Genomic DNA, 17577 nt, shown 5'->3' on the forward strand with positions numbered 1-17577 from the left:
TATTTTACTAACATAGTAGATGGGTCATTGGACCCGATCTACTTCCTTTATCAGTACCGAACTGACCATTTCGTCGCTTGCCGAGAGGTACAGTTCTAAAACATCATCCTCTTGGAGTAAGAAACTTACCAGTTCGGACCTCAAGGGTTCTTCCAGGGATGCTCCTACCTGAAGTAATCTGGCGGGGTCTTTTGCCGAGACTGAGATGGGAGCGGTTTCCTCCGTTGGTGCAGCTCGCTCCTCGTTCTGTTCCACCGATCGCTCTAGTTTGGGGTCGCCAGTTACCTTGGCCTTTCCCTTGAGGGCGGCAACATAGCACTTGCGGGACTCGAGCTGGTCGCCCCGCACTACCCCGATGCCGAAGTCCGTTGGGAACTTCATGGCCAAATAGTAAGTGGACACCACGACTTTTAAAGCGTGGGTGATCGGCCGACCTACTATGGCATTGTAGGGGGAGGGGGTCGCGACCACCAAGAAATCGTGACTGAGTCTTACCGTGTTGGGCTATGTGCCGACTTCCACAGATACTGTGACCTTTCCCAAGGGTCTGACCTCTTCTCCGCTAAAGCTGACCAGCGGGGTGTTCGCGGGCTTCAAGTCACTCTCTTGGAACTGGAGTTTGTCAAAGGCCGCTTTAAAAAGGATGTCTGCCGAACTGCCGGAGTCAACGAGTACACGCCGGACTTCAAAGTCGTTGATCTTTACCTTTATGACAAGTGCATCGTCGTGGGGGTAGTGGACCCCGCGCGCATCGTCTTCGGTGAAGAATATGGGGTCTTCCGTCCTAGGCCGCTTTGGGGGATTTTGTTCTTCTCTGGTGGCCTCCCGGGTTGATGCCCGAGCTGCTGCCGAGGTGCATCCTACTACGATCGATCCTCCAACGATCACGTGGATTGTTCCCCGAACTGGTCATTCCTCCGGGGGCTGCTTCTGCAATTTAGCTGGCCGACTGCTAGACTCGGGAGCATCTCTGCTGTGCCCCCCCTACCGACCTGTCTTATTATTATTATTATGCTGTACAAAATTTGTCAAGTACCCGCGACGGATAAGTTCTTCTATCTCGTCGCAGAGATTATTACAATGTTCGGTGCTATGACCGTGGTCCCTATGGAAACTACAGTACAAGTTTTTATTCCTCTCGTTCGGGTTTCCCTTCAGACGATTGTCATTATGATCTCGGCCCGCTTCGCGTTTAAGGGTGTGTAGTCCGTCCGACCTGGTAAGGGAGCTCGGAACGGCTGGCTTGGCTTCGTCCCCCGGGGTGGGTCTTTCTTTCTCCTGTCATCTGGGTTGGAGGGCTCGCCTTCCCTCTTCCTTTTTTCGATCCTGCTTTCAGTCCTTTGGTTGATCTCCTCCTCTGTTCTTATAAATTTGTCCGCGAGCTTGAGTAATTCAGCCACGGTCGCAGGCTGGTTTACTACCACACCTGAACTCCTTGTGTCTCACACCTCTTGGCTTCCGCGAGCTGTACCGCGGGGTTTAGGCGCGGTATCTGCAAGCACGCGTCATTGAACCGTTTGATATAGCCCCAGATAGACTCTCCTTCCCTCTGGACTATTTCGAGGAGGCTCTCCTCGGTTCGGGGGCACCACTTGCTAGTTACGAAGTGCGCGGTGAAGACTTGCACGAACTGGGTCCAGTTTCTTATTGACCCGGGGGCCAGGTTCCTGTACCAGGTGCGGGCCACTCCCCTGAAGGTGGTAGTGAAGGCCACGCACATACAGGACTCGCCGGCCCTCGTCAGGTGCATTTGGGACTGGAAAGCATCGACGTGGTCATTGGGGTCAAAGGACCCATCATACTTGTCTAGGGGAGGGAGTTTGAAATCTTTGGGCATGGGAACCGCAAGGCGTTCTGATGATAGGGGGGAAGGGACTGAAAGAATAGGGGCAACTTTCACCTCGTCCGAGCTTGTTTCTTCTTTACCTCGGAGCTCGAGCAGGACACGAGTGATAGTTCGGCGACTTCGCCGGCGTCTTCGCTGCTGCTTAGAAGGCCTAGTATTGGCGCTGCTTGCCTCGGTGTTGCCGAGCTCGATGGGCCCGGACTGTTGGTAGTTCACGGCCAGGACGCCAAACTGGTTCTCTACGAGCGGGAGCTCGAACTTGGAGTGTCAAGGTGTTGACTTGGTCGGCAAGGAAGTTCCTGATCCGCTGGCGAGCTACGAGGTGGGGGTAATCAGTCTTTCCCTCCTGCCCGGGGATGAGGCCTGGCTCCTAGAGGGGTGTTGGAGTTGGGAAGGTTCCCCCCGGTGAAGGCGCCCGCTCTGAGGGGAGGGCTTGACCGGCTTGGCAGTAGGGTGCCAAGGTGGGAGCTGCGGTTGACTCAGAGGCAGTTGGGGGAACTGCTGCCGGTAGTGACACTGTGAAATGTGGTGTAGTACTTGCTGTTGATGAAGCTGATGCTACTGGAACTGCTGCATCTGGGCTTGCATTGCCCACATGCACTGCATCAAGTCATCAAGCTGGTTCTGGCCAGTCGCCAGAGGGACAGCGGCCGGTTCGGCGAAGGTTGTCTCGATAGGGAGGGGAAGGGGAACATTCACAGGTGCCGCCATTTTTGGTGCATTGAGGCTAGGGATTCCGTCCGTCGAGAGGGGGACGGTGAATTGTCCGATACATACAGTGGCAGGCTGAGGGTGTTCCCCTACAACATTCAAGTCGGCATTGTGCCTGTTGCTGCTGGATGAAGCCATGGAAGCTAAGGTTTCTTTGAGAGAGAGAGAATTAAAGGTTAGGGGAGGCTTTTTGAAGTCTTCCCACAAACGGTGCCAAATGATGATGCGCAATCCGGTCGGTCCTAGCTGCCGGTTACCTTGCCTCTGACGAAGTTGGAAGTGCCTGAAACAAGGAAGAAAATGGAGACTTCCGGGGAGGAACCCGATTGGAACACTCCGAAGCTCAAGTTAGTGCTCTTGAGAAGGCAAGGGAAATGAGGGACTTCAAGACCAGAAAGCACAAGAATCACGTACCTCCTTCTTTGGGAGATGGGGGCCTTTTATAATCACCCTGTACACTCACTCCCATACCTCTGCCAGATCGGGCATCATCACCTCCGCCAGATCGGGTGTCATACCCTCTGCCAATTGCCAGTTCAAGTGTCATACCCTCTGCCAGTTGCCAGTTCGGGTGTCAAAACTGCCACTGTCCTTGTCAGGGCCGTCCCTGCTACGTCTGAGATGGCGGTGGCAGGTGGCCGTTGGAGGGCAGTTGTCATGTGTCGGGCCTCTAACCATTCAGGCGCACCGCCTCCGTGTACGGGCTTCCTGGGCGTCAAGTACGGTTGTTCAATCAGGCGACTTGGAGCCGAAGTGGTGTGCGAGGTGAAGTCTTGAGTTTGGATAGAAGTGTGGCCCGAACTGCCCTGGGGTGGGTCAGCTCGGGTTTTTGCCCTTTGCGCTCCTTGTAAGGCTCAGGACCTCTAAGGGAGAGCTCGGGTCGCTGGTTCCTTTCTTGGGGGAGCTCGGGACTCCCTTTCTCGGAGCTCGGGTTGTGGGACCGCTGCCGTGCCGAGCTGGCGCTTCTGCCAGGTCACTCTCGGTTGCTTCCACGTGTCGTGTGGCCAAGGGGTCGAGCCAAATCTTCCTCCATCAGCATGAAACAATGATTCAGTACTGGAAAAAGCTGATATGGTGCAGTCTCAATCTGAACAGAGAGAGTTCACATCTGCACCCCACATGCACATCTCAACTTGCATTGGGAACATCTCCTATACTTGTCATTGAGAGATTTTCCCAATACACAGTTGGGATGTGCTGTGGGACGTTTGTTGGTGCAAATGTGAATTCATGAACAGAAGGACCAAAGCTCATCCCAAGTACGATACTTATAAGATGGGTTATATCTGCATAATAATAAATGGGCTTTCCAATCAAACTAGACTAGGATAAATGGTTCTCACTAAAACAAAAGAGAAGTGTGTTTTGTGCATACATTTGTTGAGTGGAAACACTTGGATATTTTAAAAATATAACTGCTATAAGGATTAAGGACACACATTATCTTAGAAGGAATAATGGCAGAAAGCCTCTCTGAAGAAGTGATTAATATGATATTTCCTTCAGGGTAATATCAGGACAAAAGACTTTGACCGTAAAGCATATCATGCCTCGCATTCATACATCAAGTAACTGGACAAGATTTTACAAACATTCAAATAATAAACCTGTGTCAAAAAATCATATCATCTGATATCTCATATTCATAGATATCAAAACATACACACTTTTATAAGGCAATTTGGACATCATGATGTCCCATCAATCTAACATCTCATTCCTCAGTACTAGAACTGATACAGATTTACTGACGGAATTTACTAATAGGTTTTCTTTCATTATAGATAGGGCAAAATAATCATAATCTTGGCTAAGCAACAAGTATGATGCATAATGATGAACAGGATTTACACCCGGTGAAACTGGAAGAAGTTAATAGGTCAGACAACATTATTACTATAGAAATATTAATGAAATAATAACATAGGACCAAATCTATTATCAGCATAACTCATTTTTTTTAAATAATGTTGTGATTTAAGTAGGAGAAAATAACAGAAAGGCCTCTGTATGCTAAGACAGGTATAAGGCATAGCAATTAGCAAATGCTGCAGTGGAGCTAACCAAGCAACACCAAATTGGTTAAGCAGACACCTATGCAGCAGTATGAAAAGCAGTTAGAAGCACAACAATCCAAATATGTACAGCATTTTGTTCATAGCAGCAAGCAAAAGAGAGATCAGAAAACACTCTAACAACAGTTACTAATCCATCTTAGAAAAACATACAAGCAAATCATGTACAGCAAGCAATTAAAGATAGAAAAACACAAAAGGAGCTCCCCAAATGTAGAGACTAATCTCCCCAAATTTTCCTCTATAAATAAACAAAACACAAACTTCCTCCCTAGCATCTAGCTTCATTTTAATCTTTTTTGGTAAAGTTTTTTTTTTCCTTTTTCCACACAATCACAAGACCGAATGAAGCGAAAACAATGAACGAGTACAGACCCGAAGAAGTCCACTACTTCAGCAACCTGGTCGGCTAGGTCCTCCACGGTAAGCAAGGGAGCATCGGAAGAAATAACAACCGCTCCCAACTGCAGGAACACTTGAAGAAATGTTGCAGAGATTCCATTAAAATCGCCAAAAAAACAAAACCCAACACACAATGGAATACAGAAGTGTAAGAACACGCATTTAGAGGCAGGGAAGAAGTTCCAACACTGACCTCGTGTCCAGGGGCATCAATGTGATAAACGCAGAAGTTGTGAAGTAGCAGAGAAGCGGCACCCGGACAGAAGAAGAGGCCTTGGAAACATGACATATCTGTGGAAACCGAGAAAATAAAAAAATAAATACAACAACACTGAAACACAAAAATCAATTAGAACCTTTCACCAATAGAGAATACTAGAAACAGAGCACCTCAATTAACATGGGAGCAGTTATCAAATTCCGGAATTGAAAATTTGAAATTGGACTGTGAGAACAAAATGGGAAACGAGGAATACAATTGAGAGCAACATCTGGGTATGTAATTAAAGCAGGCTTTTCTTGATCTCCGCAAACGAAAACAGAAATAGAACCTTTACTCGTCTCGACCAAACATTCCTGCAAAGCTCAAAACAATTAAAAAACTAAAAGAAAAAACAATAACGAAAATGAGAAATAATATAACATATTCAACAGAAATAGTAGCAAATATATCCTAGAACAGAAAAACCGATCAGCATTGAAGAATAGACCAAGATTTACAAGTGGATTCTGTTACCTTTCCTCCAAGCGGTATCATTTCAACATCAATAGAAACCGAGTCGCTTGACTCTCCCATGGCTCGTTCTTCCCACAAGAAAACAAAAAACACAGACAAGAAAATGAATATCTACCGAAACCACATGTTAATCAACAAAACACGAAAAAGAGAAATCCTCTGATTCCTTCCTCTCTACTCTTCTTCTCTGCTATTTTCTTCCTTTCGTGCTTCTTCTCTGGGCTTGCGAAGTTGAGAATATCACAATTCACTACTCCGGAAACACCCTGTACTTTGGATGAAAATTACGGGATTGTGCTTATATTTTTAGTATATTGACGATTTTAACCACTAGTGAAGGATTTTTGACTATTTTGTTTCTTACTTATTTTGGGCAGGTAAATGTTACCGTTGGGATCAATCCAACGGTCCACGGAGGGTACATTATCGGAATTTTGCATTTTTTTGGCAGTAACCAGTAAACGTGGAAGGTATCGCTTTCTGTCATTCCATGCAATGTTAAGGGCTATTAGGAAAGTTTTGGACTCTTTTTATTTGCACAGCTGTACGCCACCTAGACACCACACGAAGACAAGCTCGATATTCTAGCATGTGGCAAATCAAGTATCGATAAATCGGATGGACGAGATTTTTGTAAGGGACCAGATTACACCGTTGCACCAGTCAACCAGGTGAGACACTAGCGACAACAATACAAAGGCGAAGGATTGGAGAATTTCTCGAAAGTGTTTTATTTATTGGGATAAATTTTGGATAAACAGCCTTGGCTGACTGACTCGTGTCGTCACTCGTCACCTCCCTCCTCAGTACTCAATCCTCACTCAAGAGTAAACGAGATTTCTGTCAATGATGAAATGACGAAAACACCCTTATCGGTTCTCCAATAATACGAGTGTAGATCCTGCGGTCAAAATCAATTGACCATGATTTAGGTGATAAATTTCTGGAATGCCACTTACTCCGCTCACATAAGATAACATTCAGGGAGAATTGGAGATTGTCAGATTGGAACGTCTGAGTGACGAGCGGAGTGTCGGTGACTTGGTGGTGGTTGGACGTCAGACCGAGGTCAGTTTTATTAACCATGGTTAGTTGCTCTGACCATTGCTGACGGGTGACGCTGGACGCTGGACGGGTGACGCAGCCCGTAACGGACCGGACGGTTGAACCGATGACCGGGTGATCGATCGATCACTATCAGAGTATCAGTACGAGGGTCTCCGTTAATTGGTGGTTTCACAGTTAGAAACTTAGAATGAGCCAGCCGGCATCCGGCAACCGCCTGATTGGAATCTGAGTCTAGGCAGCATGAAATTAGAATGGGACGCTTCTGCAGCTAATCGAGCAGGAATCCTCTATCCTCTTGCCACGTGGCATTCCCTTGACCATAATGGCTTCAGGCATCATCTATAAGGCTATACAACCAGTCAACCACCTATCACAATCCAACCATCCATCTCAAATTGGGCTTGGTGTCAAGTGAATTTATATTAAAGCTGGCAAAAGAAATCAATGGTCCTGAACCTGATGTAAGAAAAGGATGTTTTATGTTTATTTTCGTTATACAAAATATTTTATGTATTTAGTCCTTTACATTGTGAGTAGGGTTGACAATGGGTAGAGCAGGCCCAAGAGGCAAGAGAATCCAACCAAATTATATAAGGTCTGGGTCATTGGGTGGATTATGGGCTTTGATATTTTATCTTAATCCAATATGTATACCTACATATCACAAAGATATCCTGATCAGTTCAATGCCTATTTATCTCGAACCCAGATCTCCTGCAAGCAAAAACCCTGCGCTCATATCATCTAGATCCAGTCACACATTGAAAGAATAACATGCATGTTAAATTGATAGGGAAATGTTACAAAGTGCGCTCAGAGTTCACTTGCAGAGGCTCCCTGAAAGAATGGTAGGATCCATCCAATGGACGCCATAAAGGTTGCGGAATAGGTGGGCGAATTTCAAAAATTTCCTACCTTCTCCCAACTGGGAATCATATTCCCTAAATTTAGAATATATATTATTCAAGGATCCTACTTGAACCATAATCAAACCAGATCTGTACCAAAAGGTAAATGGGAGGAATATACCTGATCCGGGGAAGCAGTATCTCCCAAAGTTGGTGTTCACGCCCAAAGAATGCTCCAAGATCTGTTCCTGCTGAAGATGACATAGCTGTGGATGGAACAGAACCAGCAGGGTGCGTCCTACACACTGGATCATTCACAAGAATCCTCTGGAAGGACTAAACACTGTAACCTTTTCAGTCTTTCTTGCAAAACTGATGTCAAGAACAGATTTCTTTACTTTTTTTTCTGCAAAGATCCAATCTTGCAATGGCAGATGGCGGCGATAGGAGGAGAGAACCAAAACCGAAAAAGCTGAACTGCTTTTTCTCCTTTTCTGGAGAGTATGAGATCTGATCTCTATTCGCAGGAACCTTTCTTGCGATTTTCCTTGGTTCGAAATCTCTTTGTTTTTCTCCTCATTTCTTCTTGATTAAGAAACCTCCTAAATCAGGAGTTATCCCAATCCAAATCAGTATTTGGATAGGGGATAATCTTAATCCTTTCTGCAGATAGAGTTAGCTTACTCCTGATCTTATCAGGAGGTTACCAGATTCAAATCTGATTTGAATTTGGTCTCCCAGAGTGGATAAGGTTAAAAGCTCCATCCTTTTCACTAACATTAATCTCAGATTCGCCCCATCTTTTGGGTGATCATATCAGCCCAATTCGAAATGGGCTTTTGGCCCATTAAGTATTCAGTGTTTAATTAGTTTCCAATCTGCTGCCCAGTTGGGCTTCTTTGTATGGCGTGGGACCCAAGCATTGATCTACACACCAGCCACATGGGTTCGGCCCAGCCTTTAATACAAGGCCCAGCCGAATTCACTGAAAAACTCAATGAACCCATTGAGTCCATCACATGGACCCCATGGGCCCAACACTTACATTAAGTGGTCCCTGGGCCAAGCCATCTTATAAAAACCTAGGGACTGTGGGCAGGTGCAAGATTAGCCCATCAGGTATTATCATAAATGGTCTTACACTTAACCTCTCAGCCCTTAATGATCAAGCACTGCCCGACAAGAGAGGACCTCTCCCTCGGCTGCAAGGAGCAGTGTCGCACCTCCCTCTCACATGGATCATGGGAATTAAAACCATTTGCAAACATTTTTGAAACCGTACATATAATATAAGTATATTAATTTTGCAAAACAAAATTCCAACGATTGAAATCAACTACCGGCAGTTTGGTTTCCATCAGAGAGAGTGCATTCCCGATCATTACCCTTTGTCCAACAAAGTGGCTGATTCTGTCACTATGACCACCCACTCAGATGAATTCTCAAACTGCCCCAACATACCCAGATTTTGATCCCCGCTAAGGATCTCACTGATTGGCATATCAAAGGCAGCCAGATCCAGCACCTAGTGTAGTGTCATAATCGAGTCTAGGGGTCAGGTGTAACTTTCCAGTTTTGCCCATCTATCTCCAAGGTCCAGGGCAAGACTGGAAATCTGGTCCGGTTCAAGGATTCAGGTAATCCCATACTGCATGTGCCTCGGGTCTTACCCTGGTGGCTGAGACAGGCCATCCCAACACTTGGTGGCACACCAGCATCAGCCTTGGCAGGATAAATCTTCCCAGACTTATCCAACGGCTGTGAACATTCAAAACTAACATGAATCTCTATAAATGTCTAGTTTTAGGGTTTTGCACAGAATTAAACCAAACAACATGAATCAAAACATGCACTTTATTTATTTCCACTAAATAACAAGTACATCAAATCAGATTGAAGCTAAGGGCATACATAAACTGTCTAACAGCTCCCACTTGCACTTAGGTCCAATCTGGTACAAGCCGGAGTCCCATACTTTCCACGTGTTTCTCAAACACCTTCTGTGTCAGTGGCTTAGTCAATGGGTCTACCACATTGTCCACTGATGCTACTTTCTGAATTAGGACGTCCCCTCTACCAACGATCTCCCGCAGTACATGGTACTTTCTCTCGATGTGCTTTGACTTCGAGTGAGCCCGAGGCTCTTTAGCCTGGGCGATCGCTCCATTGTTGTCACACAACGGTATGGGTGATGTGCTGGATGGAATCGCTCCTAATTCGTGTATGAACTTCTTCATCCACACGGCTTCCTTGGCAGCTTCACTTGCGGCAATGTACTCGGCTTCGGTTGTGGAGTCTGCAGTGGACCCCTGTTTGCTGCTTTTCCAGCAAACAGCACACGATCCTATCGTGAAAACATACCCAGATGTAGACTTTCTATCATCCGGATCCGACTGGAAATCGGCATCAGTATACCCTAGAACTTGCAGTGAACTACCATCGAATACTAGACAAAACTCTTTTGTCCTTCGAAGGTATTTGAGTATGTTCTTCACAGCAGTCCAATGCTCCTACCCTGGGTTTGCCTGGAATCTGCTTACCACACTCACCGCCTGAGCTATGTCCGGGCGAGTGCACAGCATGGCATACATGATGCTCCCTACGGCTGAGGCATAGGGAACGTCTCTCATGCTCTCAATCTCCTCAGAAGTCTTGGGAGACATCTTCTTGGAGAGAGTGACTCCGTGCCTGAAAGGAACGTTTCCTTTCTTGGAGTTTTCCATCCTGTATCTTTTGACAATTTTGTCAATATAAGCAGCCTAGGATAATCCAATTATCCGCTTCGATCTATCTCTATAGAGTCGAAGACCCAGTACGTACGAAGCTTCTCCAAGATCTTTCATGGAGAACTGCTGTGATAGCCATACCTTGACCGAAGTCAACATTCCTACATCATTCCCAATGAGTAGGATATCGTCCACGTACAAGACCAAAAAGGTGATCTTATCCCCACTGGATTTCCTGTAAACACAGGGTTCATCCGGATTCTGCTCAAAGTCAAACGTTTTGACTGCAGAATCAAAACGGATGTTCCAACTCCTAGAAGCTTGCTTAAGTCCATATATGGATCTATTAAGTTTACATACCATGTGTTCCTGACCAGCAACAATGAAGCCTTGCGGTTGCTGCATGTAGATATCTTCACTAAGATCTTCATTCAGGAACGCTGTTTTGACATCCATTTGCCAAATCTCGTAGTCATGGTACGCTGCTACAGCTAGCAGGATCCTAATGGATTTAAGCATGGCCACGGGCGAAAAAGTTTCCTCATAGTCGATGCCTTCTTTCTGAGTATACCCTTTCGCCACCAAACGAGCTTTTAAAGGTCTCAATCCTGCCATCGGGGCCCTTCTTCCTCTTGTAGATCCATTTGCAACCAATTGCTTTCACCCCGGAGGGCAGATCCACCAGAGTCCAGACTCCGTTGGTCTCCATTGAGTCCATCTCAGCTCTCATGGCCTCCACCCACTTCTGGGAGTCTATGTCTAACATAGCTTCCACGTAAGTCACGGAATCCTCTTCACTAGTCAAGGCTTCCACCAGGTAACTATCCTGGTCATAGCCATATCGGACTGGTGGTCTGGATACCCGGGTGGTTCTTCTAGGTTGGGCATTACCTGGATTTTGTGGGACATCTCCCACTGCTCCTGAGCTCTCCTCATCAAGAACTATTTCCTGACGATGAGTGTCCAGGATGTAATGGGATTCTAAGAATCGGGCGTTTCGACTGCAGAACACTTTCTGCTCACTCGGGTCATAGAATAGGTAACCCATCGAATCCTTTGGGTAGCCTATAAACAGGCAACGACTGGTTTTAGATTCCAACTTGTCCGCACTTGTTCTTTTAACGTGTGCAGGACAACCCCAAATCTTCAAGTGTCTTACACTTGGCTTCCTTCCGGTCCAAAGTTCATATGGAGTTTTCGGAACTGATTTGGTTGGAACCCGATTCAGCACGTAGATAGCAGTTTCTAATGCCTATCCCCAAAAGGACGTGGGTAATTGTGAGTGTACGAAAAGCGACCGGACCATGTCCAACAAGGTCCTATTCCTCCTCTCTGAAACACCGTTGAATTGAGGTGTAGCAGGAGGAGCTAGTTGTGACACTATCCCATTGTCCCTCAAGTAGTCCCTGAATTCATCAGAGAGATACTCGCCACCTCGATCTGATCGAAGGGCCTTAATTTCTCTCCCTAACTGTTTCTCGACTTCCTGTTTGAACTCTTTGAACTTTTCAAATGACTCAGACTTATGTCTCATTAGGTACACGTAACCATATCGTGAAAAATCATCTGTAAGGTTGATGAAGTACACGTGTTGATTCCATGTCCTAACACTCAGGGGACCACATACATCAGTATGTATCAGGTCAAGTGTGCCTTCAGATCTTTCGGGCTTACCGTCAAATGGCCGCTTAGACATTTTACCTTGAAGGCAATGTTCACAAGTGGGAAGATTTTCTACGGTTAGAAAATCCAAAGGATCATCCTTTACCAGCCTTGTGATTCGGTCAATACCGATATGGCCAAGTCGGTAATGCCAAAGGCACGTGGGACTTACTGTATCACGATTCCTTTTCTTGGGATTTTCAACCGACGTAGTTTCGGTTAAGTTAGTTTCCAGAGAAGGATGTAGAACATAGAGACCGTTCTCTAGTTCCTCGCATGTGATGAATTTATTATTCCGTTTAACAGTAATCATATTACTAAAATAAACAGTATATCCATCAGCACACAGTTTTGAAACAGAAATTAAATTTCTTCTCAAGTTCTGTACATAAAGACAATCTTTAAGTACAAGTATTCCTTCTTTAAAAACTAATTCTACGGTTCCTATTGCCGCAGCTGCAACACTTGCAGTCGTTCCCAAGAACAGTGTCACTTCACCTTCATTCAACCTTCTGCTAACTTTGAACCCCTGCAGTGAGTTACATGCATGAGTTGAAGCCCCGGAGTCAACACACCAGGACACAGAAGTAACTAACATATTAGTTTCTATAACACAAGTTTCGATGTTACCTTTCTTAGATTCTAGGTAGGCAGGACAATTCCTCTTCCAGTGGCCGGTCTGCTTGCAGAAGTGACAGACATCAGATGCCTTGTTCTTCTTCTGCTTCTTAGGTTTGGTAGTCTTCTTCTGGGGCTTCTTTGGCTTTCTCTTTTTCTTGCCCGATTTGTTAGCTTCAGCAAGCATAACCACAGGCTCATCCTTCTTGAGTAAATCCTCGGCTCTCTGCAACATATTGCTGAGTTCCTGGACGCTGACATTCAGCTTATTCATATTGTAGTTCATGGTGAACGCATTGAAGGAAGAGGGCAAAGAATTTAGGATGGCATCCACTTGCATGCCAAGATCTAGCCCGGATCCAAGAGCTTCAAGTTCGTTAATGTATCCCATCATCCGAAGACAATGGTCATGAACTTTCTGCCCTTTGGTCATCTGCGCGGTCATGAACAATTTCAGGACCTTCTGTCGAGTAGAACGGCTCTGCTCTTCATACATTATCCTTAGACTGTCCAATATGTCCTTGGCTAGTTCGATCTGATCGAACTGCCTCTGTATTGAGTTGTCTAATGAGGCAATGACAAAGCAGCGGGCTAGGGAGTTCTTATCCTCCCAATCTTGGTAGTCCCTCCTACGGGCCTCAGAAGCCCTATCACCCGGACGTTCCGGGGCAGGATTTTTCACCACCTTGTCTAACTTTTCGGAAGTTAGGACCAGCATAAGATTTCTATACCAGTCGGCATAGTTTGGGCCCTTAAATTTGTTATCGTCTAGAAGCTTTGCAAATTGACCGTTTGCCATTTTCTGATAAAACAGCAAAATCATTAGTCCACAACCTTAGTTTGATTCATGTTACCTACATAGATATGGCTTTTAATCTATGTTCCATTCCCATTTGTTCATCTCTGAGACTTCCCTCCCTTCTCAGCGACGGAGACGACGAAATGTCTTTGGAAATGTGGGAAATCACATGGGGTGCGTGAAGCCAACTGTTTCAGCTGCATAACCCCACCACCTTTCTGTGACGGATCATATCCACTCATCAAATGAGTTTCCCTTTGGCCTCTGTCAGATAAGGTTCAGAGCCGTTTTCAGGTAAACCTTTATGTCCAGTGAGTGCACACCCATCATATTTAGGTTACGTCAAGGTATCGTGAGAGAGTTCCCATTTTTTGGTGAAGCCTCTCCCACATCAGTCTATGACGCCCCTATCATCTTATGAAACACTCTAACAGATCCAACAGCAAATGGATAGCCCAATTTTATGGTGTGTTTCCTCATTACTGAAGGACCTATCATTGTGCTAATGATGGAAGGCCTTTAGAGAGTCCATCAAATGGATCTCCCTATCACATGCATTCATATTTGCCGTAGGGAACAAAATTACGCCCTATTTTTAATTTAGGTCAAACCAGAGTGGCTCCCACTGACTTTCATAAAGTCAGATTTCTGGTGGGCCTTAATCGGCTAGGAGTTCCGTACGCATCCATTTTCAGGGTTGTGGGGCCCACCAAGCAAGGAGGGGTCATCCAATGACCTTTAGGGACACCATGGCAATGATGTGCATTCAGCCATGGTGTGCGCAAGAGCCACTAACGAGTCTTTATGGACCAAGCACTTATGGCCCATGGTCGCAGCACATGAAACATCCAAACATCACATGTAAAGGAGGAATTGATCCAATCAATTAACTGCTGTAAAGCCCATTGAACAACCCATTTAAAATCCAAGTCATTAACAATTAATGTCTAATAGGTGTATGGGCTGAATCGCAGATAGCAGTTCGGCCCATACAGCTTATCTCACAACAATGGGCCTTTTGTAGTTTTAACCCTTTAAAACTGGGCTTTGCAGGTGGGCCGAATTAATCCTTGTATTTGAACATCAGATTTGGAACAGCAAGTGTGAGAAATATGGACTGAAAAATAGTCCCTTTCGAATCCCAGATTCGGTCCAAACAGTTTTGGTCCAATCTAGTCCGAGAGGATCCAAAACTGATTTTCAATTCAATAATTAATTCATGAAAGATCTGAAATTAATAATTTTGATTTCAAACAAACACAAATCAATCTATGGACTGTTCGCACCACCTGCAAAACAGCGATTAATCACAAGGGTTGCAGTTTCACAAACTACAAATCGCAGAAAGCGATTTCTCCAACTGCAAATCTCCAGCGCCGCCATCTTCTTCCTTCTTCTTTAATCAAGAAAAAAAACAGAAATCCTATTTCTATTAATTACATTCTTGATCAAATCCTATACATTCAGTCTAAAAATAAAAAAAAAATTATTTACAGACCGAATTAAATGAAATAAATAAATAGAAAAGAAAAAAAGGGTGCGCAGACCATCTGCGCCAAATCTGCACTGCGATCTCCAGGTTCGAACAGTCCATTAAATCAAAATAAATAAAGAACAATTCTAAATAAATTTTGGATTTAATAAAAATTAATTTCAGATCAATCGCCCTTAACAAGAAACAATTTCTTGAAATAAAGAAAACAATCTGCGCAAATCTTGAAAGAACACCTTCTATCCATCTGCGCAGGGTCAGATCTGATTTTCTTTTGGTTCAAGATTCGAACCTATGGCTCTGATACCACTGAAAGAATGGTAAGATCCATCCAATGGACGCCATAAAGGTTGCGGAATGGGTGGGCGAATTTCAAAAATTTCCTACCTTCTCCCAACTGGGAATCATATTCCCTAAATTTAGAATATATATTATTCAAGGATCCTACTTGAACCATAATCAAACCAGATCTGTACCAAAAGGTAAATGGGAGGAATATACCTGATCCGGAGAAGCAGTATCTCCCAAAGTTGGTGTTCACGCCCAAAGAATGCTCTAAGATCTGTTCCTGCTGAAGATGACACAGCTGTGGATGGAACAGAACCAGCAGGGTGCGTCCTACACACTAGATCATTCACAAGAATCCTCTGGAAGGACTAAACACTGTAACCTTTTCAGTCTTTCTTGCAAAACTGATGTCAAGAACAGATTTCTTTACTTTCTTTTCTGCAAAGATCCAATCTTGCAATGGCAGATGGCGGCGATAGGAGAGAACCAAAACCGAAAAAGCTGAACTGCTTTTTCTCCTTTTCTGGAGAGTATGAGATCTGATCTCTATTCGCAGGAACCTTTCTTGCGATTTTCCTTGGTTCGAAATCTCTTGTTTTTCCCCTCATTTCTTCTTGATTAAGAAACCTCCTAAATTAGGAGTTATCCCAATCCAAATTAGTATTTGGATAGGGGATAATCTTAATCCTTTCTGCAGATAGAGTTAGCTTACTCCTGATCTTATCAGGAGGTTACCAGATTCAAATCTGATTTGAATTTGGTCTCCCAGAGTGGATAAGGTTAAAAGCCTCATCCTTTTCACTAACATTAATCTCATATTCGCCCCATCTTTTGGGTGATCATATCAGCCCAGTTCGAAATGGGCTTTTGGCCCATTAAGTATTCAGTGTTTAATTAGTTTCCAATCTGCTGCCCAGTTGGGCTTCTTTGTATGGCGTGGGACCCAAGCATTGATCTACACACCAGCCACATGGGTTCGGCCCAGCCTTTAATACAAAGCCCAGCCGAATTCACTGAAAAGCTCAATGAACCCCTTGAGTCCATCACATGGACCCCATGGGCCCAACACTTACATTAAGTGGTCCCTAGGCCAAGCCATCTTATAAAAACCCAGGGACTGTGGGCAGGTACAAGATTAGCCCATCAGGTATTATCCTAAATGGTCTTACACTTAACCTCTCAGCCCTTAATGATCAAGCACTGCCCGACAAGAGAGGACCTCTCCCTCGACTGCAAGGAACAGTGCCGCACCTCCCTCTCACATGGATCCCGGGAATTAAAACCATTTGCAAACATTTTTGAAACCGTACATATAATATAAGTATATTAATTTTGCAAAACAAAATTCCAACGATTGAAATCAACTGCCAGCAGTTTGGTTTCCATCAGAGAGAGTGCATTCCCGATCATTACCCTTTGTCCGACAAAGTGGCTGATTCTGTCACTATGACCACCCACTCAGATGAATTCTCAAACTGCCCCAACATACTCAGGTTTTGATCCCCGCTAAGGATCTCACTGATTGGCATATCAAAGGCAGCCTAATCCAACACATAGTGTAGTGTCATAATCGAGTCTAGGGTCAGGTGTAACTTTCCAATTTTGCCCATCTATCTCCAAGGTCCAAGGCAAGACTGGAAATCTGGTCCAATTCAAAGATTCAGGTAATCCCATACTGCATGTGCCTCGGGTCTTACCCTGGTGGCTGAGACAGGCCATCCCAACACTTGGTGGCACACCAGCATCAGCCTTGGTAGGATAAATCTCCCAAGACTTATCCAACGGCTATGAACATTTAAAACTAACATGAATCTCTATAAATGTCCAGTTTTAGGGTTTTGCACAGAATTAAACCAAACAACATGAATCAAAACATGCACTTTATTTATTTCCACTAAATAACAAGTACATCAAATCAGATTGAAGCTAAGGGCATACATAAACTGTCTAACACTCCCATGGCATTTCTCATGATATATTGTAGCATTATCATATTGTGATATCTAAATATGTCAATTTAAAAATAAATAGGCTTATTGTTAAATTACAGGTTAAAAAAATGTCCATAATTATAACGAAAAAGTACAGACAGGCCCAATACAGTTTTCTGATTTCCACTGCAGAGCTATAAATATTCAAAAGGTCAAAACCCCCACTTTATACACCAATGCCCACCTGAATTGGCATCAATTCCGAACTGGCACCCACCCCAACTGTACTTTGGGCCTAAAAATTCTGACCCTAGGCTGAACCGTCTTTCTCCCTAATTATAATTAACTCCTATCAAGTCAAACCTGATTGTCCTT

General features: G+C 44.6%; 1 protein-coding gene across 3 annotated transcripts in view; it reads right to left on the bottom strand.

The window, feature by feature from the left end:
• Nucleotides 1–11299, bottom strand: part of LOC104611871 (protein NDL2-like) — a 28443-nt gene extending 17144 nt beyond the window's left edge. For 2 of the 3 annotated variants that reach the window (XM_010279138.3, XM_010279129.3), the window contains exons 1-4: nucleotides 5771–11299; nucleotides 5511–5610; nucleotides 5228–5325; nucleotides 5008–5096 (exon numbers count right to left, since the gene is read on the bottom strand). In XM_010279138.3, coding sequence (XP_010277440.1) covers nucleotides 5008–5096; nucleotides 5228–5325; nucleotides 5511–5610; nucleotides 5771–5830 — 347 coding nt within the window. In that variant the 5' untranslated portion in view covers nucleotides 5831–11299. Of the gene's footprint in view, nucleotides 1–5007; nucleotides 5097–5227; nucleotides 5326–5424; nucleotides 5611–5770 lie in introns of all 3 variants that reach the window. The other variant, XM_010279147.3, reaches the window with a different exon arrangement.
• Between the last annotated feature and the right edge of the window lie 6278 nt (nucleotides 11300–17577).

The sequence above is a fragment of the Nelumbo nucifera genome, chromosome 4, assembly GCF_055504915.1.
Source record: "Nelumbo nucifera cultivar China Antique chromosome 4, China Antique-T2T, whole genome shotgun sequence".
Taxonomy (NCBI): domain Eukaryota; kingdom Viridiplantae; phylum Streptophyta; class Magnoliopsida; order Proteales; family Nelumbonaceae; genus Nelumbo; species Nelumbo nucifera.